This window comes from Papio anubis, chromosome 18 (assembly GCF_008728515.1).
Source record: "Papio anubis isolate 15944 chromosome 18, Panubis1.0, whole genome shotgun sequence".
In the NCBI taxonomy this organism is placed as follows: Eukaryota; Metazoa; Chordata; class Mammalia; order Primates; family Cercopithecidae; genus Papio; species Papio anubis.
In genome coordinates this window covers 20,066,726-20,089,226 of record NC_044993.1, presented here as the reverse complement: position 1 = coordinate 20,089,226, position 22,501 = coordinate 20,066,726, and the positions used below count along the sequence as shown (strand labels likewise).

The 22,501-nt window shown below is 40.0% G+C and overlaps 1 protein-coding gene across 19 annotated transcripts in view; it reads left to right on the top strand.

Annotated features, from left to right (window-relative positions):
- Positions 1-22,501, top strand: part of NFAT5 (nuclear factor of activated T cells 5) — a 136,439-nt gene that overhangs the window by 97,709 nt on the left and 16,229 nt on the right. For all 19 annotated transcript variants that reach the window (XM_003917106.4, XM_031658136.1, XM_009196763.3 and 16 more), the window contains 3 exons: positions 7,541-7,675; positions 7,800-7,852; positions 15,444-15,576. In XM_003917106.4, coding sequence (XP_003917155.1) covers positions 7,541-7,675; positions 7,800-7,852; positions 15,444-15,576 — 321 coding nt within the window. The remainder of the gene's footprint in view (positions 1-7,540; positions 7,676-7,799; positions 7,853-15,443; positions 15,577-22,501) is intronic.

Sequence of the window (22,501 nt, the reverse complement as noted above, 5' to 3'; positions counted from 1 at the left end):
GGGAGTGGGAAATTCAATTCTTATCACTAACCTTGGCATGGACAGAAAATGATGTGTGTGTGTTTGTGTGTGTAAATTCAATTATGTTGTTATATATGTCTCACCATAATTGTAGTTTCTCTCTAATGATTATTGTTACAAGTAATAAATAGGAAAATTTTTCCTTTTCACATTTCTCTCTCTCTCTCTTTTTTTTTTTTTTCTTTTTTGAGACCGAGTTTCGCTTGTTGCCCAGGCTGGAGTGCAATGGTGCGATCTTGGCTCACCGCAACCTCCACCTCCCAGGCTCAAGCAATTCTCCTGCCTCAACCTCCCGAGTAACTGGGATTACAGGTGTGTGCCACTACCACCTGGCTAATTTTTGTATTTTTAGTAGAGATGGGGTTTCACCATGTTGGCCAGGCTGGTCTTGAACTCCTGACCTCAAATGATCCACCTCGGCCTCCCAAAGTGCTGAGATTACAGGCGTGAGCCACTGCGCTTGGCCTATTTGACTTATTTTTAAAAACAATATATGATATATTACTAAAAATGTTTATATTAATAAGATCAGTCAGCAAATTTGGCAGGCAGTGAAGTTGTTCAAGGCCAGGCACAGTGGCTTACCCCTGTAATCCCAGCACTTTGGGAAGCCGAAGTGGAAGGATTGCTTGTGGCCACGAATTTGAAACTAGGCTGGGCAACATAGTGAGACCTAGCCTCCGCCTCCTAGGTTCAAGCAGTCCTCTTACCACAGCCTACTGAGTAGCTGGGATTACAGGCGTGTGCCACCTTGCCCAGCTAAATTTTTTTTGTATTTTTAGTAGAGATGGGTTTTCACCCTGTTGGCCAGGCTGGTCTTGAACTCCTGACCTCAAATGATCCACCCATCGTTCTCTAGCATTCCCCCAACCCCCCTTTTTTTTTTTTTTTTTTTTTTTTAAGAATAAGGCTGAGTGTGGTGGCTCATGCCTGTAATATCAGCACTTTGAGAGGCCAAGGCAGGAGGATCGCTTGAGGCCAGGAGTTTGAGACCAGCCCGGGCTGATCTCTCTTCCTGTTTCCTTCTGTCTCCCATTCCAATCCCAGCTCTTCTTACTAACCAACTTTGTTTTCACCTCTCATTTTACTCCAGCTGTTTAAACCTGCCAAAAAGTTTATATTTATGGAAACTAACACAAGCCAGAAACTTATAATGAAAGTGTACTGAACAACATAATGAGAGACCCTGTCTCTACAAAAATTAAAAAAAAAAAAAAAGCCAGGCATGGTAGCATGTGCCTGTAGTGCCAGCTACTCAAGAGGCTGAGGCAGAAAGATCATTGAGCCCAGGGGTTTTGAGATAGCAGTGAGCTGTCATCACACCACTGCACTCCAGCCTGTACAAGAGACCCTGTCTCTAAAAAACAAAAAAGGGAAATTGTTCAGATGAGCGCTTTTTAAAAAATTTTTTAATTTATTGTTTCTAGCCTACTTTTTTTTTTAACAGTTATAATTACTGGAGGCTACAGTTTAGTTCAGGGAAACGGTAATGTGTTCTGATAACAAAATATGCCTCATTGCTCATTCAGTCACTCATTTAGTCAACATAAATTAAATGCAGTGGTTCTCAGCCCTGGGTGTAGGTTAGAGTCACCTGTAGTGCATTACAACAAACAAAAAGACTTGCCAATTGATGGTTTGTTTTTGGAAAGCTTCATAGTTAATTCAATGGATAATTACAGTGTGCTTAACTCTGAAATTAAAGATGATAGTTTGAGGAGCTTACAGTTTAGCAGGCTAGGGGAAAAAACAGGCAAGTAAATGCCTAATTTTACTATAAAATTATATTAACTTCCATATATGTGTATATAAAATTGTATATAGTCCAGGCATGGTAGCTCACACCTGTAATGAGAGCACTTTGGGAGGCCAAGGCAGGAGGGTCGCTTGAGCCCAGGAGTTTGAGATTAGCTTGGGGAACAAAGCAAGACCCTGTCTCTCTTTTTTTTTAATTGTATATAAAAATTATATAAGCTTCCAATTATATTATATAGTTATATAAAGATGCTATACTGCACAGTAGCTGTGTGACTAAAGTACAGTGGAAATATAGTAAGAGCATCTAATTCAGACTGCTCAGAGATGGTAGAACTTGTTCTGTCTTGTCTTAAAACACAATTAGAAGTAAAACAAGTAAAATGGGATTTACTTGAAAAATTTTCATATCTGCCCTTCTATAGTCATTCTGGGCAGAAGGATTCGTATATAAATATGCTCCCTGAAAGGGTATGATCCTTTTGGGGGAAATAAAAAGAGTTTGATGTGATTGGAACAAAAAGATATACATGATGAAGTGGTAAGATTTGAGGTTACAGAGGTAGGCAACACCTCTTTCATAAAGTGACTTGTGTGTTCAGCAAAATAATTTGAATTTTATCCTGACCACTTAGGAAGCTTGATGCTTGAACTTAGACTTTGAGAGCTGGATATGGGAGGAAAAGAAGAATAAACATAAAAATGATACACAGTAAAACACAGAACCCCAAAAATATTTTTATCTAAAAAAATTAAAATGTTTGTTCCATTATAAGTTTCTGGCTTGTGTTTATTTCCATGAATATAAACTTTTTGGCAGGTTTAAGCAGTTGCAGTAAAATGAGAGGTAAAAAGGAAATTGGTTAGTGCGAAGAGTTGGGATTGGAATGGGAGATAGAAGGAAACAGGAAGAGACAGAGGTAGAAAAGGAAAGGGGCCAAAAGGTGACACAGTTGGAAGGGAGAAAAGGAAACAGATACTTGATCTTCCTTCTGTAGACACTCAGTGGAAAGAATTTGTAATATCAGGATTCATGCAGTGCCTTGTGGCTTTAAAAAAATTACTTCTAATTATTGCTTTAACAGTGGCCATTGGATCCTTTGTCTTTTTGTTTGTTTTTAAGGGGATAGATCATCCCTTTTTACATTCTTAACATCTTTCATGTTCTCCAGAAAATATAGGTGTATATGTTTTTTGTTTTGGTATGTATGTTTATATTATTTTGTTATGTTATATCAAATTAAGAATATCAATTTTCAGCCGGGTGCAGTGGCACACAGCTGTAGTCCCAGCTACTTGGGAGGCTGAGGAAGGAGAATCACTCGAGCCCAGGAGTTTAAATCCAGCCTGGGATTCAAACCCATGTCTTTTTTTTTTTTTTTGAGACGGAGTCTCGCTTTGTCGCCCAGGCTGGAGTGCAGTGGCACCATCTCGGCTCACTGCAAGCTCCGCCTCCTGTGTTCACGCCATTCTCCTGCCTCAGCCTCCGAGTAGCTGGGACTATAGGCACGCACCACCACGCCCGGCTAATTTTTTGTATTTTTAGTAGAGACAGGGTTTCACCGTGTTAGCCAGGATGGTCTCGATCTCCTGACCTCGTGATCCGCCCGCCTCGGCCTCCCAAAGTGCTGGGATTACAGGCGTGAGCCACCGCGCCCGGCAAACCCATGTCTTTAAAAAAAAAAAAAAAAGAAAAAAAAAAGGCCAGGTGCCGTTGTACACGCCTATAATCCCAGCACTTTGGGAGGGCAAGGTAGGAGGATTGCTTGAAGCCAGGAGTTTGAAACCAGCAAGGGCAACATAGCAAGAGCCCATCTCCACAAAAAACAAATGTTTTAAATTTGCTGGGCATGGTGGCATGCGCCTGTAGACCCAGCTACTTGAGAGGCTATGATGGGAGGATTATTTGAGCCCAAGAGTTCAAGGATACGGTGAGCTATGGTGGCACCACTGCACTCCAGCCTGGGCAACAGAGTGAGGTCTTGTTGATCCTGTCTCTACAAAAGAAAAAAGAAAAAATTTTCATATCTACCCTTCTATAGTAGTTTTTAATAGGACAAAATTAATCATGGCTTTCTTACATGTAATATATATTAGATTTTATCTTATGCTTACTAAATTAAATATGACTCGGAATTTAAGAATTTTCTACTTCCCCTATTTCTACCTATCCCACAGCTATGGGGAAAGGATGGTGTTGTTAAGTAAACTATCCCTCTCTTAAAATTTTGGACAGGATTAGTAATATACATAAACAGATGTAGGCTTTGTACTCTAAAATTTTCTATTAAATATGTCCTTCTACTAAACATTATTACAAAGCTTTATTTATTCTCTTGATGGGTTGAAATATTTGCTTACTTATTTTTCAGTATTTAGATATTCGTTATTTTTTTCAACTTTATTTATTTATTATTTATTTATTTTGAGACAGAGTCTCGTTCTGTCGCCCAGGCTGGATGGAGTGCAGTGGCAGTCCCGGCTTACTGCAACCTCTGCCTCCCGGTTCACACCATTCTCCTGCCTCAGCCTCCCTAGTAGCTGGGACTACAGGCACCACCACGCCCGGCTAATTTTTTGTATTTTTAATAGAGACGGGGTTCCACCGTGTTAGCCAGGATGGTCTCGATCTCCTGACCTCATGATCCATCTGCCTCGGCCTCTCAGGGTGCTGGGATTACAGGAGTGAGCCACCGCGTTCGGCCTCAACTTTATTTTTAAGACTGCTGGTTGAAAAGCATCTAAAAGTACACAGTTTTTATAATACCAAAAAGGTGGTTGCTTTTTTATGTGTTCTAATTTTTAAGCATTATCCCTTTCAAGAGTCAGCTTATAAATAACTTGACAGGGCGCAGTGGCTCACGCCTGTAATCCCAGCACTTTGGGAGGCTGAGGTGGGCAGATCACCTGAGATCTGGAGATTGAGACCAGCCTGACCAACATGGAGAAAACCCATCTCTACTAAAAATACAGTTCGCCGGGCGTGGTGGTGCATGCCTGTAATCCCAGCTACTCGGGAGGATGAGGCAGGAGAATTGCTTGAACCCGGGAGATGGAGGTTCTGGTGAGCCAAGACTGCACCATTGCACTCCAGCCTGGGCAACAAGAGCAAAACTCCATCTCAAATAAATAAATAAATAAATAAGTAAATAACTTAAAAATAAAAGTTAGTGCTTAAATAATCTTGACTTCAGTTCAATTTAGTATGGCATCTGTCGGGGACCCATCTCGTAAACTTTAAAGAAAGGACCTTTTAAAAGGCCAAAAGCTAAATTATCTTGAAAGTAACAGACTAGTTCTTTCTGTAATGTAAATACAAATATGTAGAAGACAAATATATTCTAAACCTTTGGGGCCTCATTTGGCCATCTTATGCCTTTAACACATAAATGAAAAAAATGAGATACGGGAAAAAGTTTTACCAGTAATAAGTGAAGTGGAATTTCCACACAGTATTTGAAAATGGAGGGAAAGGTTATACGCTTTACATTTCATTGTGGTAATACAACATATTAATGTAATTTTGTACCTTTTATTTTCTTATCAGAACAATATATACCATATGTTTCTGGAATGTTTTTAAAAACCAAGTATCTATTTCCTGTTACTCCAAAAAGTTACGTTAAATAAACTAATTTAGTTAATTCTTCATTTATTAGGGTATATAATTGTCAGTGTATGACCAATGACCCTTTCCATTCTGTTCACACATTAACCTTGTAGGTTCTAGAAAATACTTGTTTTTTGTTTTTTTATTTTTTGTTTATTTCTTTTTTTAGACAGGGTTTCACTTTTGTTGCCCAGGCTGGGGTGCAGTGGTGCAATCTCGGGTCACTGCAACCTCTGCCTCTTGGGTTCAACCGATTCTCCTGCCTCGGCCTCCCGAGTAGCTGGTATTACAAGCATGCGCCAGCACACCCAGCTAATTTTTTGTATTTTTAGTAGACATGGGGTTTCACCATGTTGGCCAGGCTGGTCTCGACCTCCTGACCTCAGGTGATCCGCCCCCGCTTGGCCTCCCAAAGTATTGGGATTACAGGTGTGAGCCAACTCACCCAGCCAGTGTATTTGTTTATACATTCACAATTTCTTTTAAACTCCCCAGCATTGTTGAAAATGTCATTTAGCATATACAAACAGGTTAAGTATCTCTTATCTGAAATGCTTAGGACCCGAAGTGTTTCAGGTTTTGAATTTCTTTGGACTTTGAATTTCTTTGCATATACATAATGAGGTTTCATGGGAATGGGACCCAAGTGTAAACACATAATTCATTTATGTTTCATATGCACCTATACACATAGCTTGAAAGTAATTTTATATAATATTTTAAATAATTTTGTGCATCAAAGTTTCAAAAAGCAAAGGTGACAGTGTTCCAGCCACCTTTGTAAACAATCTTTGTAAATAACCTGTTTGGCATCACCATCATTCCTGACTCTGAATTTGTTTTTATTTGTTTGCTTTTATATTTTTTGAGATGGAGTCTTGCTCTGTCACCAAGAGTGCAGTGGCACGATCTTGGTTCACAGCAACCTCCACCTCCCGGGTTCAAGAGATTCTCCTGCCTCAGCCTCCCAAGTAGCTGGAATTACAGGTGCCTACCGTCACACCCAGCTAATTTTTTGTATTTTTAGTAGAAACGGGGTTTCACCTGACTCTGAATTTATATGCTACCAATAAGCAATCCTTTTCTTATACCTCTTCACACATAAGTACTTAACAGTGGTGCAATCATGACTCTCTGCAGCCTTGACCTCCGGGGTTTAAGTGATCCTCCCACTTCAGCCTCCTAAGTAGCTGGGAATTACATGTGCATGCTACCATGCCCAGCTAATTTTTTTGATTTTTTTTTTTTGTAGAGACAAGGTCTCACTATTGCCCAGGCTGGTCTCGGACTTCTGGGCTCAAGTGATCCTCCATCCTTAGCCTCCCAAAGTGCTGGGATTACAGGTATGAACCACTGCACCTGGCCCAGGTGTATAAATTTTTGAGCATTGTACTGACACTCAAAAAGTTTTGGATTTTAGAGCATTTAAGATTTTAGATTTTTGGCTGGGCATGGTGGCTTATGCCTGAATCCCAGCACTTCGGGAGGCCGAGGTGGGTGGATCACAAGGTTAAAAATTCGAGACCAGCCTGACCAACATGGTGAAATCCCGTCTCTACTAAAAATACAAAAATTAGCCGGGCATGGTGGTGTGCGCCTGTAATCCTAGCTACTCAGGAGGCTGAGGCAGGAGAATTGCTTGAGCCCAGGAGGTGGAGGTTGCAGTGAGTCGAGAGCATGCCTCTGCACTCTAGCCTGGGTGTCTCAAAAAAAAAAAAAAAAAAAAAAAATTTAGATTTTTGGATTAGGGATGCTCAGTTTGTGTTTAACAAAGATGGGATACTTGTTTGTATCAATAGCTGAGGGCTAAATGATACTGCAATAACACACAATTTAAAAAAAGACAACAGAACAAAACTCAGTGTGGCTTACAATAACCGAGTTGGTAAAACCATGTGATGGCTCTCAAAGCTTTTACCTGGACTTGGCACATTACTTCAGTTCATATTTGATTATCCAAACCAGTCACGTGGCCAAGCCTGATGTCAGTGGAGCTAGAATTATAGCCTTTCCAGATAATTGTGTTACTGTAAAAATATTTACTACCCCTCTTTCAAAAAAGACAACTCATAGAACTGGATGACTGCAGGTTGATTTTAAGTAAGAAATAACTTGTGGTGGTTCTTGTTATAGAATGCATATGTATCTCCACAGCTCAGCCAGCAGGAGTGCCAGAAATCTTGAAGAAAAGCTTGCATAGCTGTTCAGTGAAAGGAGAAGAAGAAGTGTTTTTAATCGGCAAGAACTTTCTGAAAGGAACTAAAGTTATTTTCCAAGAAAATGTTTCTGGTAAGTATGCATATTTGTGGTACAGATATTTGCATGTTTTCACTTTGTTATATGGATATAGTCATAGCTACAGAGTAAAAAAAAGTTCAAAAATTTAATAAATCACTATTTTTATTTCAATCAGATGAAAACTCTTGGAAGTCAGAAGCTGAAATTGACATGGAATTATTTCATCAGGTATAATTTAAGCTTTTTTATAATTTGGTTGTTCACTCTCTGAGCAATTCAGTTTTGTTCTGAAATTTTCCTGAATCAGTAGATTAAATTTCTTCTTCTTGTGGGATTGATGTGAATCATTTAAAGTTTCTTTCTTGAGTTTCTTTAACTGAATTAGAATTTTTTTCCTAATGCTAAAAATGACCACCTCTATTTTAAAAAGTTGAGCATTAGCAAATGTTTCCGTTGTTAATAAACAAAATATTTATTTCCTGATATTTATTTTCTCTGAGGATTTGCGTAATCTTAATCTACTATATAGTTAAATAAAAGGGAAACCAGTATTTTGAGAATCTGTTATGTTTCAGGTGCTTTATGATTGTTAAACCTTCTTGGGTTTAGAAACACTCATCACACTAATATTAAAGAGTCTGTATTTGTAGGACCTTACCATGTATTGTTTTCCAGATAACAATGAAAACTTGAAAACAAGGATCAAGACCTGACTTAGGAATTAGTATTTAGAGTAGACAGGAACAAACCCATAGAAACTGAGACTGAGACTAACAGAAGGCCAAATTTATAAGCAAGTTAGAAGAGCACATGCAGAAGAGGTAGTAGTATGTACAGGTATAGACCGAAGACAGACAGAGAAGAGAGAAACAGGAACAAGCTAATGTGTCAATTACCCAAAGCCTAAAATTTAGTGTAAGAAGCTGATGGGGAAAGAAAAGAACACATGAAGGAAGGTAGAAAAATAGAAGAGGCAAAACTTGGACAATCTATAGCCACTTTATCCAGAAAGTTTATAATTTCCTTGTCATTTTAAAATTTACTTTTTATTCCTTTGTGTATTTTTAAAAACCTAATAAAATTTAAAACATATATCCAATATATTGCTAGACTCAAGGCTCCGGGCACAGCCAAGACTGCTCCCACTTCATATACCAGACACAAGTTCAAAGGTCCCCAGGCCACCCTCTTTTTTTGAACAAGTGGCTCAAACAGTGGTTTTCCCACCGTCCCCTTGGATTTGATAACTTCCTAGAACAATTCACAGAACTCTGGAAAGTGCTATACTTAGTGCCTATCGTTTTTTTTTGTTTGTTTGTTTGTTTGTTTTATTTTGAGACAGAGTCTTGCTGTGTCGCCAGGCTGGCGTACAGTGGCACGATTTCGGCTCATTGCAACCTCCGACTCCCTGGTTCAAGCGATTCTCCTGTCTCAGCCTCCTGAGTAGCTGGGACTACAGGCACGTGCCACCATGTCCAGCTAATTATTTTATTTTTAGAAGAGACGGGGTTTCACCATATTGGCCAGGATGGTCTCCATCTCCTGACCTTGTGATCCGCCTGCCTCGGCCTCTCCAAAGTGCTGGGATTACAGGCATGAACCACTGCGCCCAGCCTAGTGCCTATAGTTTTACAACAAAAGGGTAGAAATCAGAATCAGCTAAAGGGAAAGATGCATAACACAAGGTCTAGGAGTGTCCCAGGCACCAACCTTCTGTCATCCTCAGAAAGGCATTACCGTATTGGCATAGCAATGTGTGATAATAACAATACTTAGAGAATTACCAGCCAAGGAAGCTCACCCGAGCCTTTGGTGTCCCGAGTTATTATTTCACACCTGATTATATACTGCCCATGCAGCTGACCTTTGGTCTTCACTACGAGGTTGGAATTGATATGGTGTGTTCCAAAGCCTGTTATAAATTACATTGTTAGACTGTCCAGTGACCAAAGCTCTCAAGTAAATACCACTGTCACACAAGACATTGCAGGAACCTAGAGATTACCTCCTAGCAGCCAAAGGTAAAGACCAGAACTCTCTCTGGGTAAAGTTAATTATTTCCTACACAATATCGTATAGTGTGGAGATTCCTATATACCTAGACAAATGCTATGTGGCAAGTTTTCCTCTGGCCTTATGTTACTACATGTTGTGGAAAAGAGATAGTGGGACTTAACAAACATTCCTTTGTCACACAGACCATTGGGCAATATCTCCTAGGGTTTACTGTCAGACTAGTCTTAATTGAAGTTCTAATACCTGCTTTGTCATTAGCAATCTGTGTTACCTAAGTAAGACAAATCACTTTTGTGCCCCAGTTTTCTGATCTGTAAGATAAGTGCTTTCATTAGATTATTTGAGACTCCTCTGACTCTAACATTTTATTATTTCTTATATTATTTGATCAGACCATCTCCACTCCCATGAACCAACAATAGCTTCCTCTGGAGTACTCCTGGAGGTTAGAGGCAATGTATTATAATTCTTCTGTGTTCCTTGTAATACCAAACACTTAATAGATACACAAGAAAAACTTGTTAGTTCATTTTATTCACCTTGAAGAAAAAGATGGGTGACTGTGTGGTCTAAGTAAGGTTCATTTGTTCTTTCTGACGATACTTCAAACCCTAATTTCAGCCAGGTCTTTAAATATCTAGAGTTTTAATCCTAACTGAAACTTAATTTATTCATGCAGTACTTTTGTATGCTATGGACATGTTTTGTTTCTTGACAAATTGGTTAGATTAATGTAGACTCCCTTGCTCGTAATGCTCTATTATGATTGTCATTCTTATGATAAAGATTTATAGATAAGGAGGCTATTTCTGGAGATTGAGAGACTTGCCTTATAAATTATACAAAATATCAATGAAATAGCCCCAACAAATTATAGTATTAACTTGCTATTTTGTATAGAACTTTATATTCATAAGTTATCCTCCCTCCCTACCTCTGTTTTGCTTTCTCTCTCTCTCTTTCCCTTTGAGGCATGGGGTAGTTATATTTTTAAAACACTTTTTTTCAGGGCAGTTATGCCAGCTACAGTAGATTAAAGACTAGTAATAATAATAAATAAGACATGTGGTGGAATGGAAAGGAATTATATCCTTATTTGGTGACTATATCTAGAGGTCCTGGGGTTTTTGCAAGCAAGTATGTAAACAAACTAAATCATAATATAATCTGTCATTAATTCTGTGGTTTTGTTCATTTTTATCTTTTTCAGAGAGAGGGGTTTTTTTTTTTTCTAAAGGAGTTTTCTTGGAAGCCTTTTCTTTGAGTAGAATCAGAGCTGAGATCCTAGAGAATTGATTCTAGAGATTATATTAAAGGAAGAAAACCCACAAAGTAAACATTAGGGGGAAGAAAATGTGTTGAGGCTGGGCGTGGTGACTCATACCTATAATCCCAGCACTTTGGGAGGTAGAGGCAGGAGGATTGCTTGAAGCTGGGAGTTTAAGACCAGCCTGGGCAACATAGTGAGATCCCATCTCTACAAAAAATTTAAAACATAGCAGGCATGGTGGCACATGCCTATAGTTCCAGCTACTTGGGAGGCTGAGGTCGGAGAATCACTTGAGGTCGGAGAATCACTCGAGCCCAGGAAGTTGAGGCTGCAGTGAGCCCTGATTCCACCACTGCACTTCCACCTAGGTGACAGTGAGACCCTGTCTCAAACAGAAAAAAGAAAAGACACTTCGGATGTGATCAGTAAAGAAATATTAGACCTACACAAAAAAGGTTGAAAGGGAATCTCTACAATATTTAAAAATACCCAGCAGATGGTATAGTAGAAAAGACCTTTGAAAGATAATTTCACAAATTGCAATTATGAAAGATTGTAATAGCCATTCAGTTGCAAACCCAAAATCAATTCGTCAGGTATTACACTTTTTCTGTTATAATATGTCCCAGCTACTCGGGAGGCTGAGGCAGGAGAATGGCGGGAACCCGGGAGGCGGAGCTTGCAGTGAGCCGAGATCGCGCCACTGCACTCCAGCCTGGGCGACAGAGCAAGACTCCGCCTCAAAAAAAAAAAAAAAAAAAAAAAAAAAAAAATATTATAAATATTGCCAGGCACATGGCTCATGCCTGTAATCCCGGCAGTTTGGGAGGCCGAGCCAGGTGGATCACCTGAGGTCAGGAGTTCGCGACCAGCCTAGACAATGTGGTGAAACCCCGTCTCTACTAAAAATACAAAAATTTGCTGGGTGTAGTGGCATATGCCTGTAATCTCAGCTACTTAGGAGGCTGAGGCAAAAGAATCACTTGAACCCAGGAGGCGGAGGCTGCAGTGAGCTGAGATCACGCCATTGCACTACAGCCTGGGCTACAGGAGTGAAACTCCATCTCAAAAAATATATATATATAAAATATTATAAATATTGAGACTAATGAAATCTGGGAAAACAATTCTTTTTTTTTTTTTTTTTGAGACGGAGTCTCGCTCTGTCGCCCAGGCTGGAGTGCAGTGGCCGGATCTCAGCTCACTGCAAGCTCTGCCTCCCGGGTTCACGCCAGTCTCCTGCCTCAGCCTCCCGAGTAGCTGGGACTACAGGCGCCGCCACCACACCCGGCTAGTTTTTTGTATTTTTTTAGTAGAGATGGGGTTTCACCGTGTTAGCCAGAATGGTCTCGATCTCCTGACCTTGTGATCCGCCCGTCTCGGCCTCCCAAAGTGCTGGGATTACAGGCTTGAGCCACCGTGCCCGGCCGAAAACAATTCTTTGTTCAATATTTGTGGTCCATAGTATACCTCGTGCTCATGTATACCAAATGTGATGGGTACATGGTCGTTCATTATATCTATTCCCTTTTTAGATGAGTTATATATAACATTGATTACCTATTAAAATATGTATATAAAGGGATATTCAATCTATATATACAAATATACATAAAAGGATAGCTCAAGGGAAGATGGTATAAATGTGGAAAGAAAATTCTTGAAAGAAGTACAAAAAAAAGATCCTCAGAAGAATCTGTGGGAACAACTAAACAAAGATGTGAAAGCTTGGAGGTTATGTTTTTCAAATTGGTTCTAAGAGTAATTTTGTAATGGGTCTTTGGTTAAGTCTAATTGTAGATAGTCTAATTATATATATTCCCAACTGTAAAATTAATGTGACAAAAGAAAAAGTATCTCATAGAAGAATCAAAGATATCTAGCACCATTGCTGGTACACTCTGAAAAAGATTATCTGCTAGGGAAAAAGCTATTTTGAATCTAAGCAGATTTTTCTAAGAAATTAAAATTCAATTATTTTCCTCTTTTTATCCCGAAGAGCATTATACCTGCTCCCAAGGCCTCCCAACCTTTTGTATGTTTTGTATGTATTGTATTCCTAGCTCAGTGATATTTAATTGATTCTAATTTATGAGAGGGTATTAAAAATAACTTTTGATCACTAGTCACAGTTTACTGAATTTTTAATTGAGATCAGTTGTAGAATTTCTAGATTCAGATTGAGGAAGTTTGAAGAATTAGCAGCAAAATAGGTTCATTTGGTTTTTTAAAGCTTTCAAAATTAGTTTTACTTAAATGTGCTCTCCAAAGCAAGTAGAGTAAAAGTATTTTGATAAAATATGCATCTGATTTGTAGACACTAATTCTGTTACTAATTGCCAAGAAACAAGTTTTTATTCAAAAGAATAATTTGAATTATGGAGTTTGCCAAATAATTTTAAGAGTGGAAGCTCTCACAGGCTCTTCCTTCACCCATCTCCTTAACTCTAGGTAGACTGTTTCTGTGACATAGTTGTAGTGTTTAAACAACAGAGTAAAAATGAGGGTAGACAAGATTCAGTAACTCTGTTTCTTAGAAGTTGGATCAATACCAGTGCATTTTTTTATGACCTTGTATGTATTCAGATTTAGCTCCTGCTTCATAACTGTGGATGTATGCATATTTGTACATGTTTTTCCACCTCGTTGAAAAAAATGTGGTTTTTTTGAGATGGCTAACTTAGGAGGCATTCTGTTAATGCTGTAAATTAGAAGCTAGTTCTTTTTTTTTTTTTTTTAGAGACAGAGTTATGCTCTTGTTGCCCAGGCTGGAGTGCAATGACGCGCTCTTGTCTCACCGCAACCTCTACCTCCTGCCTCAGTCTCCCGAGTAGCTGGGATTACAGGCCTGTGCCACCACGCCGGGCTAATTTTGTATTTTTAGTAGAGATGGGGTTTCCCCATGTTGGTCAGGCTGGTCTCAAACTCCTGACCTCAGGTGGTCCGCCCACCTCAGCCTCCCAGCTAGTTCTGTTTATTATTTATTTATTTTGAGACAGAGTTTCGCTCTTGTTGCCTAAGCTGGAGTGCAATGGTGCGATCTCGGCTCACTGCAACCTCCACCCTCCGGGTTCAAGCGATTCTTCTGCCTCAGCCTCCCGAGTAGCTGGGATTACAGGTGTGTGCTACCACAGCTGGCTTATTTTTTGTATTTTTAGTAGAGATGGAGTTTCGCCATGTTGGCCAGGCTGGTCTCGAACTCCTGACCTCAGGTGATCTGCCCACCTCGGCCTCCCAAAGTATTGGGATTACAGGCGTGAGCCACTGCGCCCGGCCTAGTTCTTTATTTGTAATGTGACTGTATTTCAGAGAGTGTTTTAAGATGGCTCAGAAACAAATTAAATTCTCAGAAATGGAAACCTTGACCTTGATCTAATTTGTCCCATGTTTTCTATTCAACTGAGTCAACAAACTATATAGTCTAACTAAATTTTAAATGTCATCAAACTCACATCACCCTCAGCTGTCAGCTTCGGCCTCCTACAAATCAGATCATTAGTAAAAAAGCATAATCACTGCCCTATGATATCCCCTACCATTATAATAATGTACTAGGGAAGAAGAAAAAAAGTCAAATATGGCTCATATTACCCTCTAAGAAGATATAGTCCCCTTGAGTTAAGTACTGGTGAAACATTAAGAACTCTACCTTTCTCTTATAAGAATGCTTCCGCCACTATTGCAACTAAAAACATCTTTGGTTTACTGAGATGTGGATAAACTGAATCCAGTTTGACTTAAAATGAGAATTATGTTGTTAGGAGTAGCGAACTGCATTGTGAAATACATCTCACATTGAGGTTATACAGAACATATGGTAACTGACTTTGCCCTTGGTGGGCATATTTTTTTCTAATAATGTATTCATTCTTTTATTCAGTATGTACCTTATGTAAGATACTATTCTTTACAAGTGAGACAGAGTGAAGAACAAAACAACCTAGATCCTCATGGAGCTTACATTCTTGTGTTTGGAGAGAGACCAAAAAACAAGCAAATAGGGTAATTTCAGGGGTGATGATAAGTGCTGTTATGGAGATAAACAATATTATATTATAAGGTTGGGGAAGGGTTTTGCTTTAAATAGGATGATCAGGGAAGGCTTCTCTGAGGTGACATTTGTATCTGACCTGATAATGGGTTAGGAACTCACCATTTGAGGAGGTGAAGAAAGAATATTGCAGTTGAAGAGAATAGCAAGTATAGAGAATCTGAGGTAAAACTGAGTTTAGCATGTTAAAAGAAGGGACTGAGGTCAGTGTGGCTACAGTATAGTGAACTAGAAGAGGAGGAATGAGATGAAGTTGACAGGGCAGGGATCTTGACCTTGTAAGCCATTGTAAAACACTTGGATTTTACCTTTAAAGCAGTGTTAAGATTAATATCCTGATGCCTGTGCACCTGAGCTTTAAAACAGATTATTTTATTTTAATCACTTTTTAAACTTTACAGCTAACAGGAAATATACTTAATTAAAAAATTTTAAATGTAAATGTTGCTTCTTTTCCAACTCTGTACTTTTCTTTACATTAGAATCATCTTATTGTGAAGGTTCCCCCCTATCATGACCAACATATAACTTTGCCTGTGTCAGTGGGAATATATGTAGTGACAAACGCTGGAAGATCTCATGATGTTCAACCATTCACTTACACTCCAGACCCAGGTATGTCAAAATGAAAAATTCAGAACTAAAACGAATAGTTAATTTCCAGTTTTTTGAAAGAATATGAAGAAGACTAGCCATCTCAAAAAGAAAGTTGCTCACTAAGATGAATTAATGTTAGTTTATTTTGGAAATGGCATTATTTTCTAAGAAGACAGCCACCAAATACTGCTTTTACTCTTATGTTAAGGAATAATTTCTACCTTACATTATAATAATAAAAGCCAGTAATGCTCTGAAGTCAGATTCTCTGAAACTATCTTACAGGTTACTCCTCCGTAAGAATTTCCATGCATTGACTACTACTTATGTGCAGAAACATGAAAGTGACAACTTTGGGAAATTGCTAACAGTTTAGTTTGGCTGGTTTATAGGGTACATTTTGAGACAGGAGATAAACTAGAGTGACAAGTGATAAAATAAAAAATCTCATCAAAGACTGATGGTGAATAAATATTTTTTTCTTTCTATATTGCCCCATAATACCTGATAAATATTTTAAATATAACTTTAAGTGGTTGTGTTAAAATGGTATTTTAGGCTGGGTGTGGTGACTCACGCCTATAATCTCAGCACTTTGGGAGGCCGAGGCCGGTGGATCACTTGAGGTCAGGGGTTTGAGACGAGGCTGCCAACGTGGTAAAACCCTGTCTCTACTAAAAATACACACAAAAAAATTAGCTGGGTATGGTGACGGGCGCCTGTAATCCCAGCTACTGGGGAGGCTGAGGAAGGAGAATTGCTTGAACCCGGGAGGTACAGGTTGCAGTGAGCTGAGATTGTGCCATTGCACTCCAGCCTGGGCGATAGAGCAAGACTGTCTCAAAAACAGAAAACAAAACGAAACAAAAACCTGATATTTTAGAAATTAGAGGAGCTAATTTTTTTTTTTTTTTTTTTTGGTGGGGAGGAGACGGAGTCTCGCTCTGTCGTCCAGGCTGGAGTGCAGTGGCACGATCTTGGCTCACTGCAACCTCCGCCTCCTGGGTTCAAGCTATTCTCCTGCCTCAGCCTCCGAGTAGCTGGGACTACAGGCATGTACTACCATGCCCAGCTAATTTTTGTTTTTTCAGTAGAGACGGGTTTCTCCTTGTTTCACCGTGTTAGCCAGGCTGCTTTCAAATTCCTAACCTTGTGATCTGCCTGCCTTGGCCTCCCAAAGTGTTGGGATTACAGGCGTGAGCCACCACGTCCGACCCTAAAATGTTAAAAGTTTAGAAGATATCTGTTTATGAAGTGTCTCACAAGTTTGCCTGCATTCATTTAGATGCCTGAAAAAAGAAAAAAGCCTCCTTTTGGCAGAAATGGGGAGAACATTTTGGAAATGGAAACTCTTTGCATGCTCCATTGACCTAGGCTTGGCTTCTGCCATGTTTACCATTGGTTCAGTTCAATCCAGTCTCAGGCATACTTCAGAATTAGCAGTTCTTCTCTATCTGTAGTTTATTAGTATGTTATTTCCATATAGTTCAAGATCCAGTGAGGTAGAAAGTAAAGAAAGGTGACAGAGAAAGAAAGCCCTGGCATCAAAAAGTGAAGAAAACAGTAGCTAGGACAGAATTACAACTAGTTTAAGTTAATTGCTTTCTATCACTTAATTTTTCTATTTCCTATTTTCTTTCCTTTTTGAGATGGAGTCTTGTGTTGCCCAGGATGGAGTGCATTGGCGTGATCCCAGGTCACTGCAACCTCCGCATCCCAGGTTCAAGCGATTGTCCTACCTCAGCCTCTCATGAGTAGCTGGCACTACAGGCATGCACCACCATGCATGGCTAATTTTTGTTAGTAGAGACAGGGTTTTGCCATGTTGGCCAGGCTGGTCTCAAACTCTTGACCTCAGGTGATCTGCCCGCCTCAGCCTCTCAAAGTGCTGGGATTACAGGCATGAGCCAGCACTCCCAGCCTATTTTATTTTTAATCATATCTGAATTTTGCAGCATTATTTTCTACTAATTTGCTGCAAAAGGTATGCCACAGTACAGCACTGTTAAAATACCTCTTGAAGGCCTGGAGTGGTGGCTCACGCCTATAATTCTAGCACTTTGGGAGGCCAAGGCAGGCGAATCACTTAAGGCCAGGAATTCAAAACCAGCCTGGCCAAAATGGTGAAACCCTCTTTCTACTAAAAATACAAAAATTAGCCAGGCATGATGGTGGGCACCTATTGACCCAGCTACGTGGGAGGCTGAGATAGGAGAATCTCTTGAACCCAGGAGGTGGAGGTTGCAGTGAGCCAAGATCACGCCACTGTAGTCTAGCGTGGGCAACAGAGTGAGATTTTGTCAAAAAACAGAACAAACAAATGAAAAAACCTTGATATTTGTCTCAGAATTAAAGATCATGTGTAAAAACTTTGGACCAAAAAGGCAAAGTTTAGAAATAATATCCTGGCTTCAACAAAAATAGGAGAAAGAAGATTGGCTTATTCTCAAAGACCAAATATTTTATTGTTTCCTTTCTAGGAAGGCTTCAAACATCTAAGGAAATTTGATGTAAAATTAATAGTTGGCCGGGCACAGTGGCTCACGCCTGTAATCCCAGCACTTTGGGAGGCCAAGGCAGGCGGACCACGAGGTCAGGAAATTGAGACCATCCTGGCTAACACGGTGAAACCCCGTCTCTACTAACAATACAAAAAAATTAGCCGGGCCTGGTGGTGGGCACCTGTAGTCCCAACTACTCGGGAGGCTGAGGCAGGAGAATGGTGTGAACCTGGGAGGCAGAGTTTGCAGTGAGCTGAGATCGCGCCACTGTACTCCAGCCTGGGCGACAGAGTGAGACTCTGTCTCAAAAAGAAAAAGGGGGGAAAGAAAATTAATGATAGTTAAAGCATTTTAGTAACTGTTAGTTACTAAATATTGACATTTAATGTTTTGCAGGAGCTTGCACAAACATGAGAAGAGAGATGGTATAATTAATACATAGGATTTTTTTCCTGATGAGCTTCTGCATCAGTTGTGTTGGAAGGGAAAGGTGTTTATGTCAGGGAATAGCCTTAAAGGTTTTGCTATCCTGAAAACACTGAGATTTTCTTGTCTTCACTTGTTTCTTTGTTTTTATTGATTAATTATAGAGACTTCAGGACTTTGAAGTACTTAGCATCAACATTAAGAATCCTCATTTCTTAGTGATAAATGCTAATTATTAAAAATTGCCCTTTGATAAATTGCTGAATAAACAGCTTTTAACTATTCTACTTCAAAGGCTATACTAATTGCCTAATTTTGGCCATTCTTAGGCAATCATTACCATATGTTTGCTCTTTCAAGTTTTTCCCCACATATTTTGTATGTTACAGATAGCAATCACTCTTAGAAAACCTTGTTTGAAGAAATACAAGGTATGCAAACTTTCTAATACAATCTAATGCCTTAGCTTCTGCCTCTGTGATACAGCTAATTAGCCTTCCCGCAGTTTTCCTTTTTTTTTTTCTTTTGAGATGGAATTTTGCTCTGTCACCCAGGCTAGAGTGCAATGGCGTGATCTCGACTCACTGCAACCTCCACCTCCCAGATTCAGGCGATTCTCCTGCCACAGCCTCCCAAGTGGCTGGGACTACAGGTGCCCACCATCACACCTGGCTAATTTTTGTATTTTTAGTAGACACAGGGTTTCACCATGTTGGCCAGGCTGGTCTCTAACTCCTGACCTCAAGTGATCTGCCCGCCTCAGCCTCTCAAAACGTTGGGATTACAGGCATGAGCCACAATTTTACTTTTTTGTATTTTATGAAATAGGATAGTCTTTTCAAGTGTCCATGAGAGAGAATATGATTTCAGGAAAACTTGGGCACAGAAAATTTGGCCTATCTCAGTATGGCAAACTAATAGCTATTGTGGTTCATTTAGGGACTATTGTTAAATATTTGATTACTCATTAGTGTATAATTATAGCAGCCACAACAAGGTCCATCCTAATATTTATGGGTTGGAGTAGAAGTGGTGACTGTTAATACTATTTATTGAAATACTTAAAAGTTATAAATAAAACTAACAAATCATTAAGTGAAATATACCTCCTATACTATTTTGACCAAAATACCCTCATAACAACTTGAAAGGCTAAATTTGAATTTAGAATTTTCAAACTGCTTTGAATTCTAAGCTGGGCTGTGGTAGCATGAGGAGAGAGCATCCCTACCTGCCACCCTTCTTTTGACATTTTTTGGCTCCATCCTATACTTGGAAGCCTTTTGATACCTTAATCAGTGCTTCCATCTAATATGCCTAAGAGTGCGCACAATATCTAGGATAGTTGTACAGAAAATCTAGAGATCAGCCGGGCACAGTGGCTCATGCCTATAATCCCAGCACTTTGGGAGGCCGAGGCGGGTGGATCATGAGGTCAGGAGATCGAGACCATCCTGGCTAACACAGTGAAACCCGTCTCTACTAAAAAATACAAAAAATTAGCCGGACGTGGTGGTGGGCACCTGTAGTCCCAGCTACTCGGGAGGCTAAGGCAGGAGAATGGCATGAACCCAGGAGGCGGAGCTTGCGGTGAGCCGAGATTGCGCCACTGTACTCCAGCCTGGGTGACAGAGTGAGACTCCATCTCAAAAAAAAATAAAAAAAAGAAAATCTAGGGATCCTGGGTGCCTGTTACATGGTCTAAAGGTAGGGTCAAGGCAAAGGCTCAAGTGAACGTATCCTAGTTCCACACATTCTTCCAGGTACAGACCTTCTAACACCCAATGGGGCCATACTGCCCCAAATCAAAATGTGTGTGCTCTCAGGCACTTAGATACTTTCCAGAGTCATAAAACCTTTGTTTTATTGATAGTCTCTGAAGCTTTGCTTAGCCATTAAAACATCTTAAATTTTTTTTTACTTCAGCCTATTCAGACACAGAAATCACACTAGACATTATTTGCTGTAACTCCACAGTGGTGATTTCTATAATAAATGGGGATGTAATATTTAACATCTTTTTTTTCTAAAAAGAAATTACGGTTGGGTGAGGTGGCTCACATCTGTAGTCCTGACACTTCAGGAGGCCGAGGCAAGAGGATCACTTGAGCCCAGGAGTTCGAGACCAGCCTGGGCGATATAGTGACACCCCCCCATCCCTACAAAGAAAAAATAATACTAAGCTAGGCATGGTGGCATGTGCCTGTATTCCCAGCTACTCAGGAGGCTGAGGTGAGAGGATCGCTTGAGCCTGAGAGGTTGAGGCTGCGGTAAGCTGTGATCAGGCCAGTGTACTCCAGCCTGGACAACAGAGCAAGACCCTATCTCAAAAAAAGAATAAGAAGAATTTTAAAATTACTAATAACATGATTTTAAAATATAAATTTAAATTTTTTTCAAGGATTAGTTTATGTTTTTAAATCTATTGTTACTAGAATTAATGTCATGCATAAATATTTTATGTGTTTTTTTTTCCATTCAATTGCCTATAAATCATTTGTTGGACCTACTATGAAACATACTAAGATAAATTATTTAACTTCATCCACAGGAGATGTGTACAAATTCCTCTCTTTATTTTCGTTATATCATTTGACATATTAGAAAATATAAAATAAATATATTGAAAAATAGAAATTGGCCGAGCGTGGTGGCTCACACATGGAATCCCAGCACTTTCAGAGACCAAGGCGGGTAGATCACCTGAGGTCGGGAGTTAGAGACCAGCCTGACCAACATGGAGAAACCCCGTCTCTACTAAAAATACAAAATTAACTGGGTGTGGTGGGGCATGCCTGTAATCACAGCTGCTCAGGAGGCTAAGGCAGGAGAATTGCTTGAACCCGGGAGGCGGAGGTTGCAGTGAGCCAAGATCACGCCATTGCACTCCAGCCTGGGCAACAAGAACGAAACTCTGTCTCAAAAAAAAAAAAAAGAAAAGAAAAAGAAAAAAGAAAAGTAGAAATTAAGGCCAAGCATGGTGGTTCATGCCTGTAATCCCAGCAATTTGGGAGTCTGAGGTGGGCAGATTGCTTGAGCTCAGCAGTTTGAGACCAACCTGGGCAACATGGCAAAACACCATCTCTACCAAAAATATAAAAATTAGCCTGTCGTGGCGGCGTGCGCCTGTAGTTCCAGCTACTCGGGAGACTGAGGTGGGTAGATGGCTTGAGCCTGGGAGGTGGAAGTTGCAGTGAGCCAATATCATGCCACTGCACTCTAGCCTCGGTGACAGAGCCCCAGACCCTGTTTCAAAGGAAAAAAAAATAAAATGTATTCAAATAAAATATGTAATCATTTGAAGCAAGAACCAATTTATTTGTAATTTATTAAACTTTAGTTTTTAGAACTGATTTATATTCTTAGGCCCATTAAATTTATAGTTTAAATTTGTTATAGTAGGCTGGGTGCTCAAGCCTGTAATCCCAGTACTTTGGGAGGCCAAGGTGGGCAGATCACTTGAAATCAGAAGTTTGAGACCAGCTTGGCCAACACGGTGAAACCCCATCTCTACTAAAAATACAAAAATTAGCCTGGCAGCCAGTGCGGTGGCTCACGCCTGTAATCCCAGCAGTTTGGGAAGCTAAGATGGGCAGATCACATGAGGTCAGGAGTTTGAGACCAGCCTGGTCAACATGGTGAAACCCTGTCTGTACTGAAAATACAAAAATTAGCCAGGTGTGGTGGTGTGCGCCTGTAGTCCCAGCTACTCGGGAGGCTGAGGCAGGAGAATCCCTTGAACCCAGGAGGTGGAGGTTGCAGTGAGCCTTGACTGCACCATTGCACTCCAGCCTGGGTAACAAGAGTGAAACTCCATCTCAAAAAATAAATAAATAATTAGCCTAGCATGGTGGCGTGCACTTGAAATCCCAGCTACTCAAGAGGCTAAGGCAGGAGAATGGCTTGAACCTGGGAGGTGGATGTTGCAGTGAGCCACGATCATACCACTGCACTCCCGGGTGACCTAGCGAGACTCTGTCTCAAAAATAAATAAATAAATAAATAGATAATTAGGC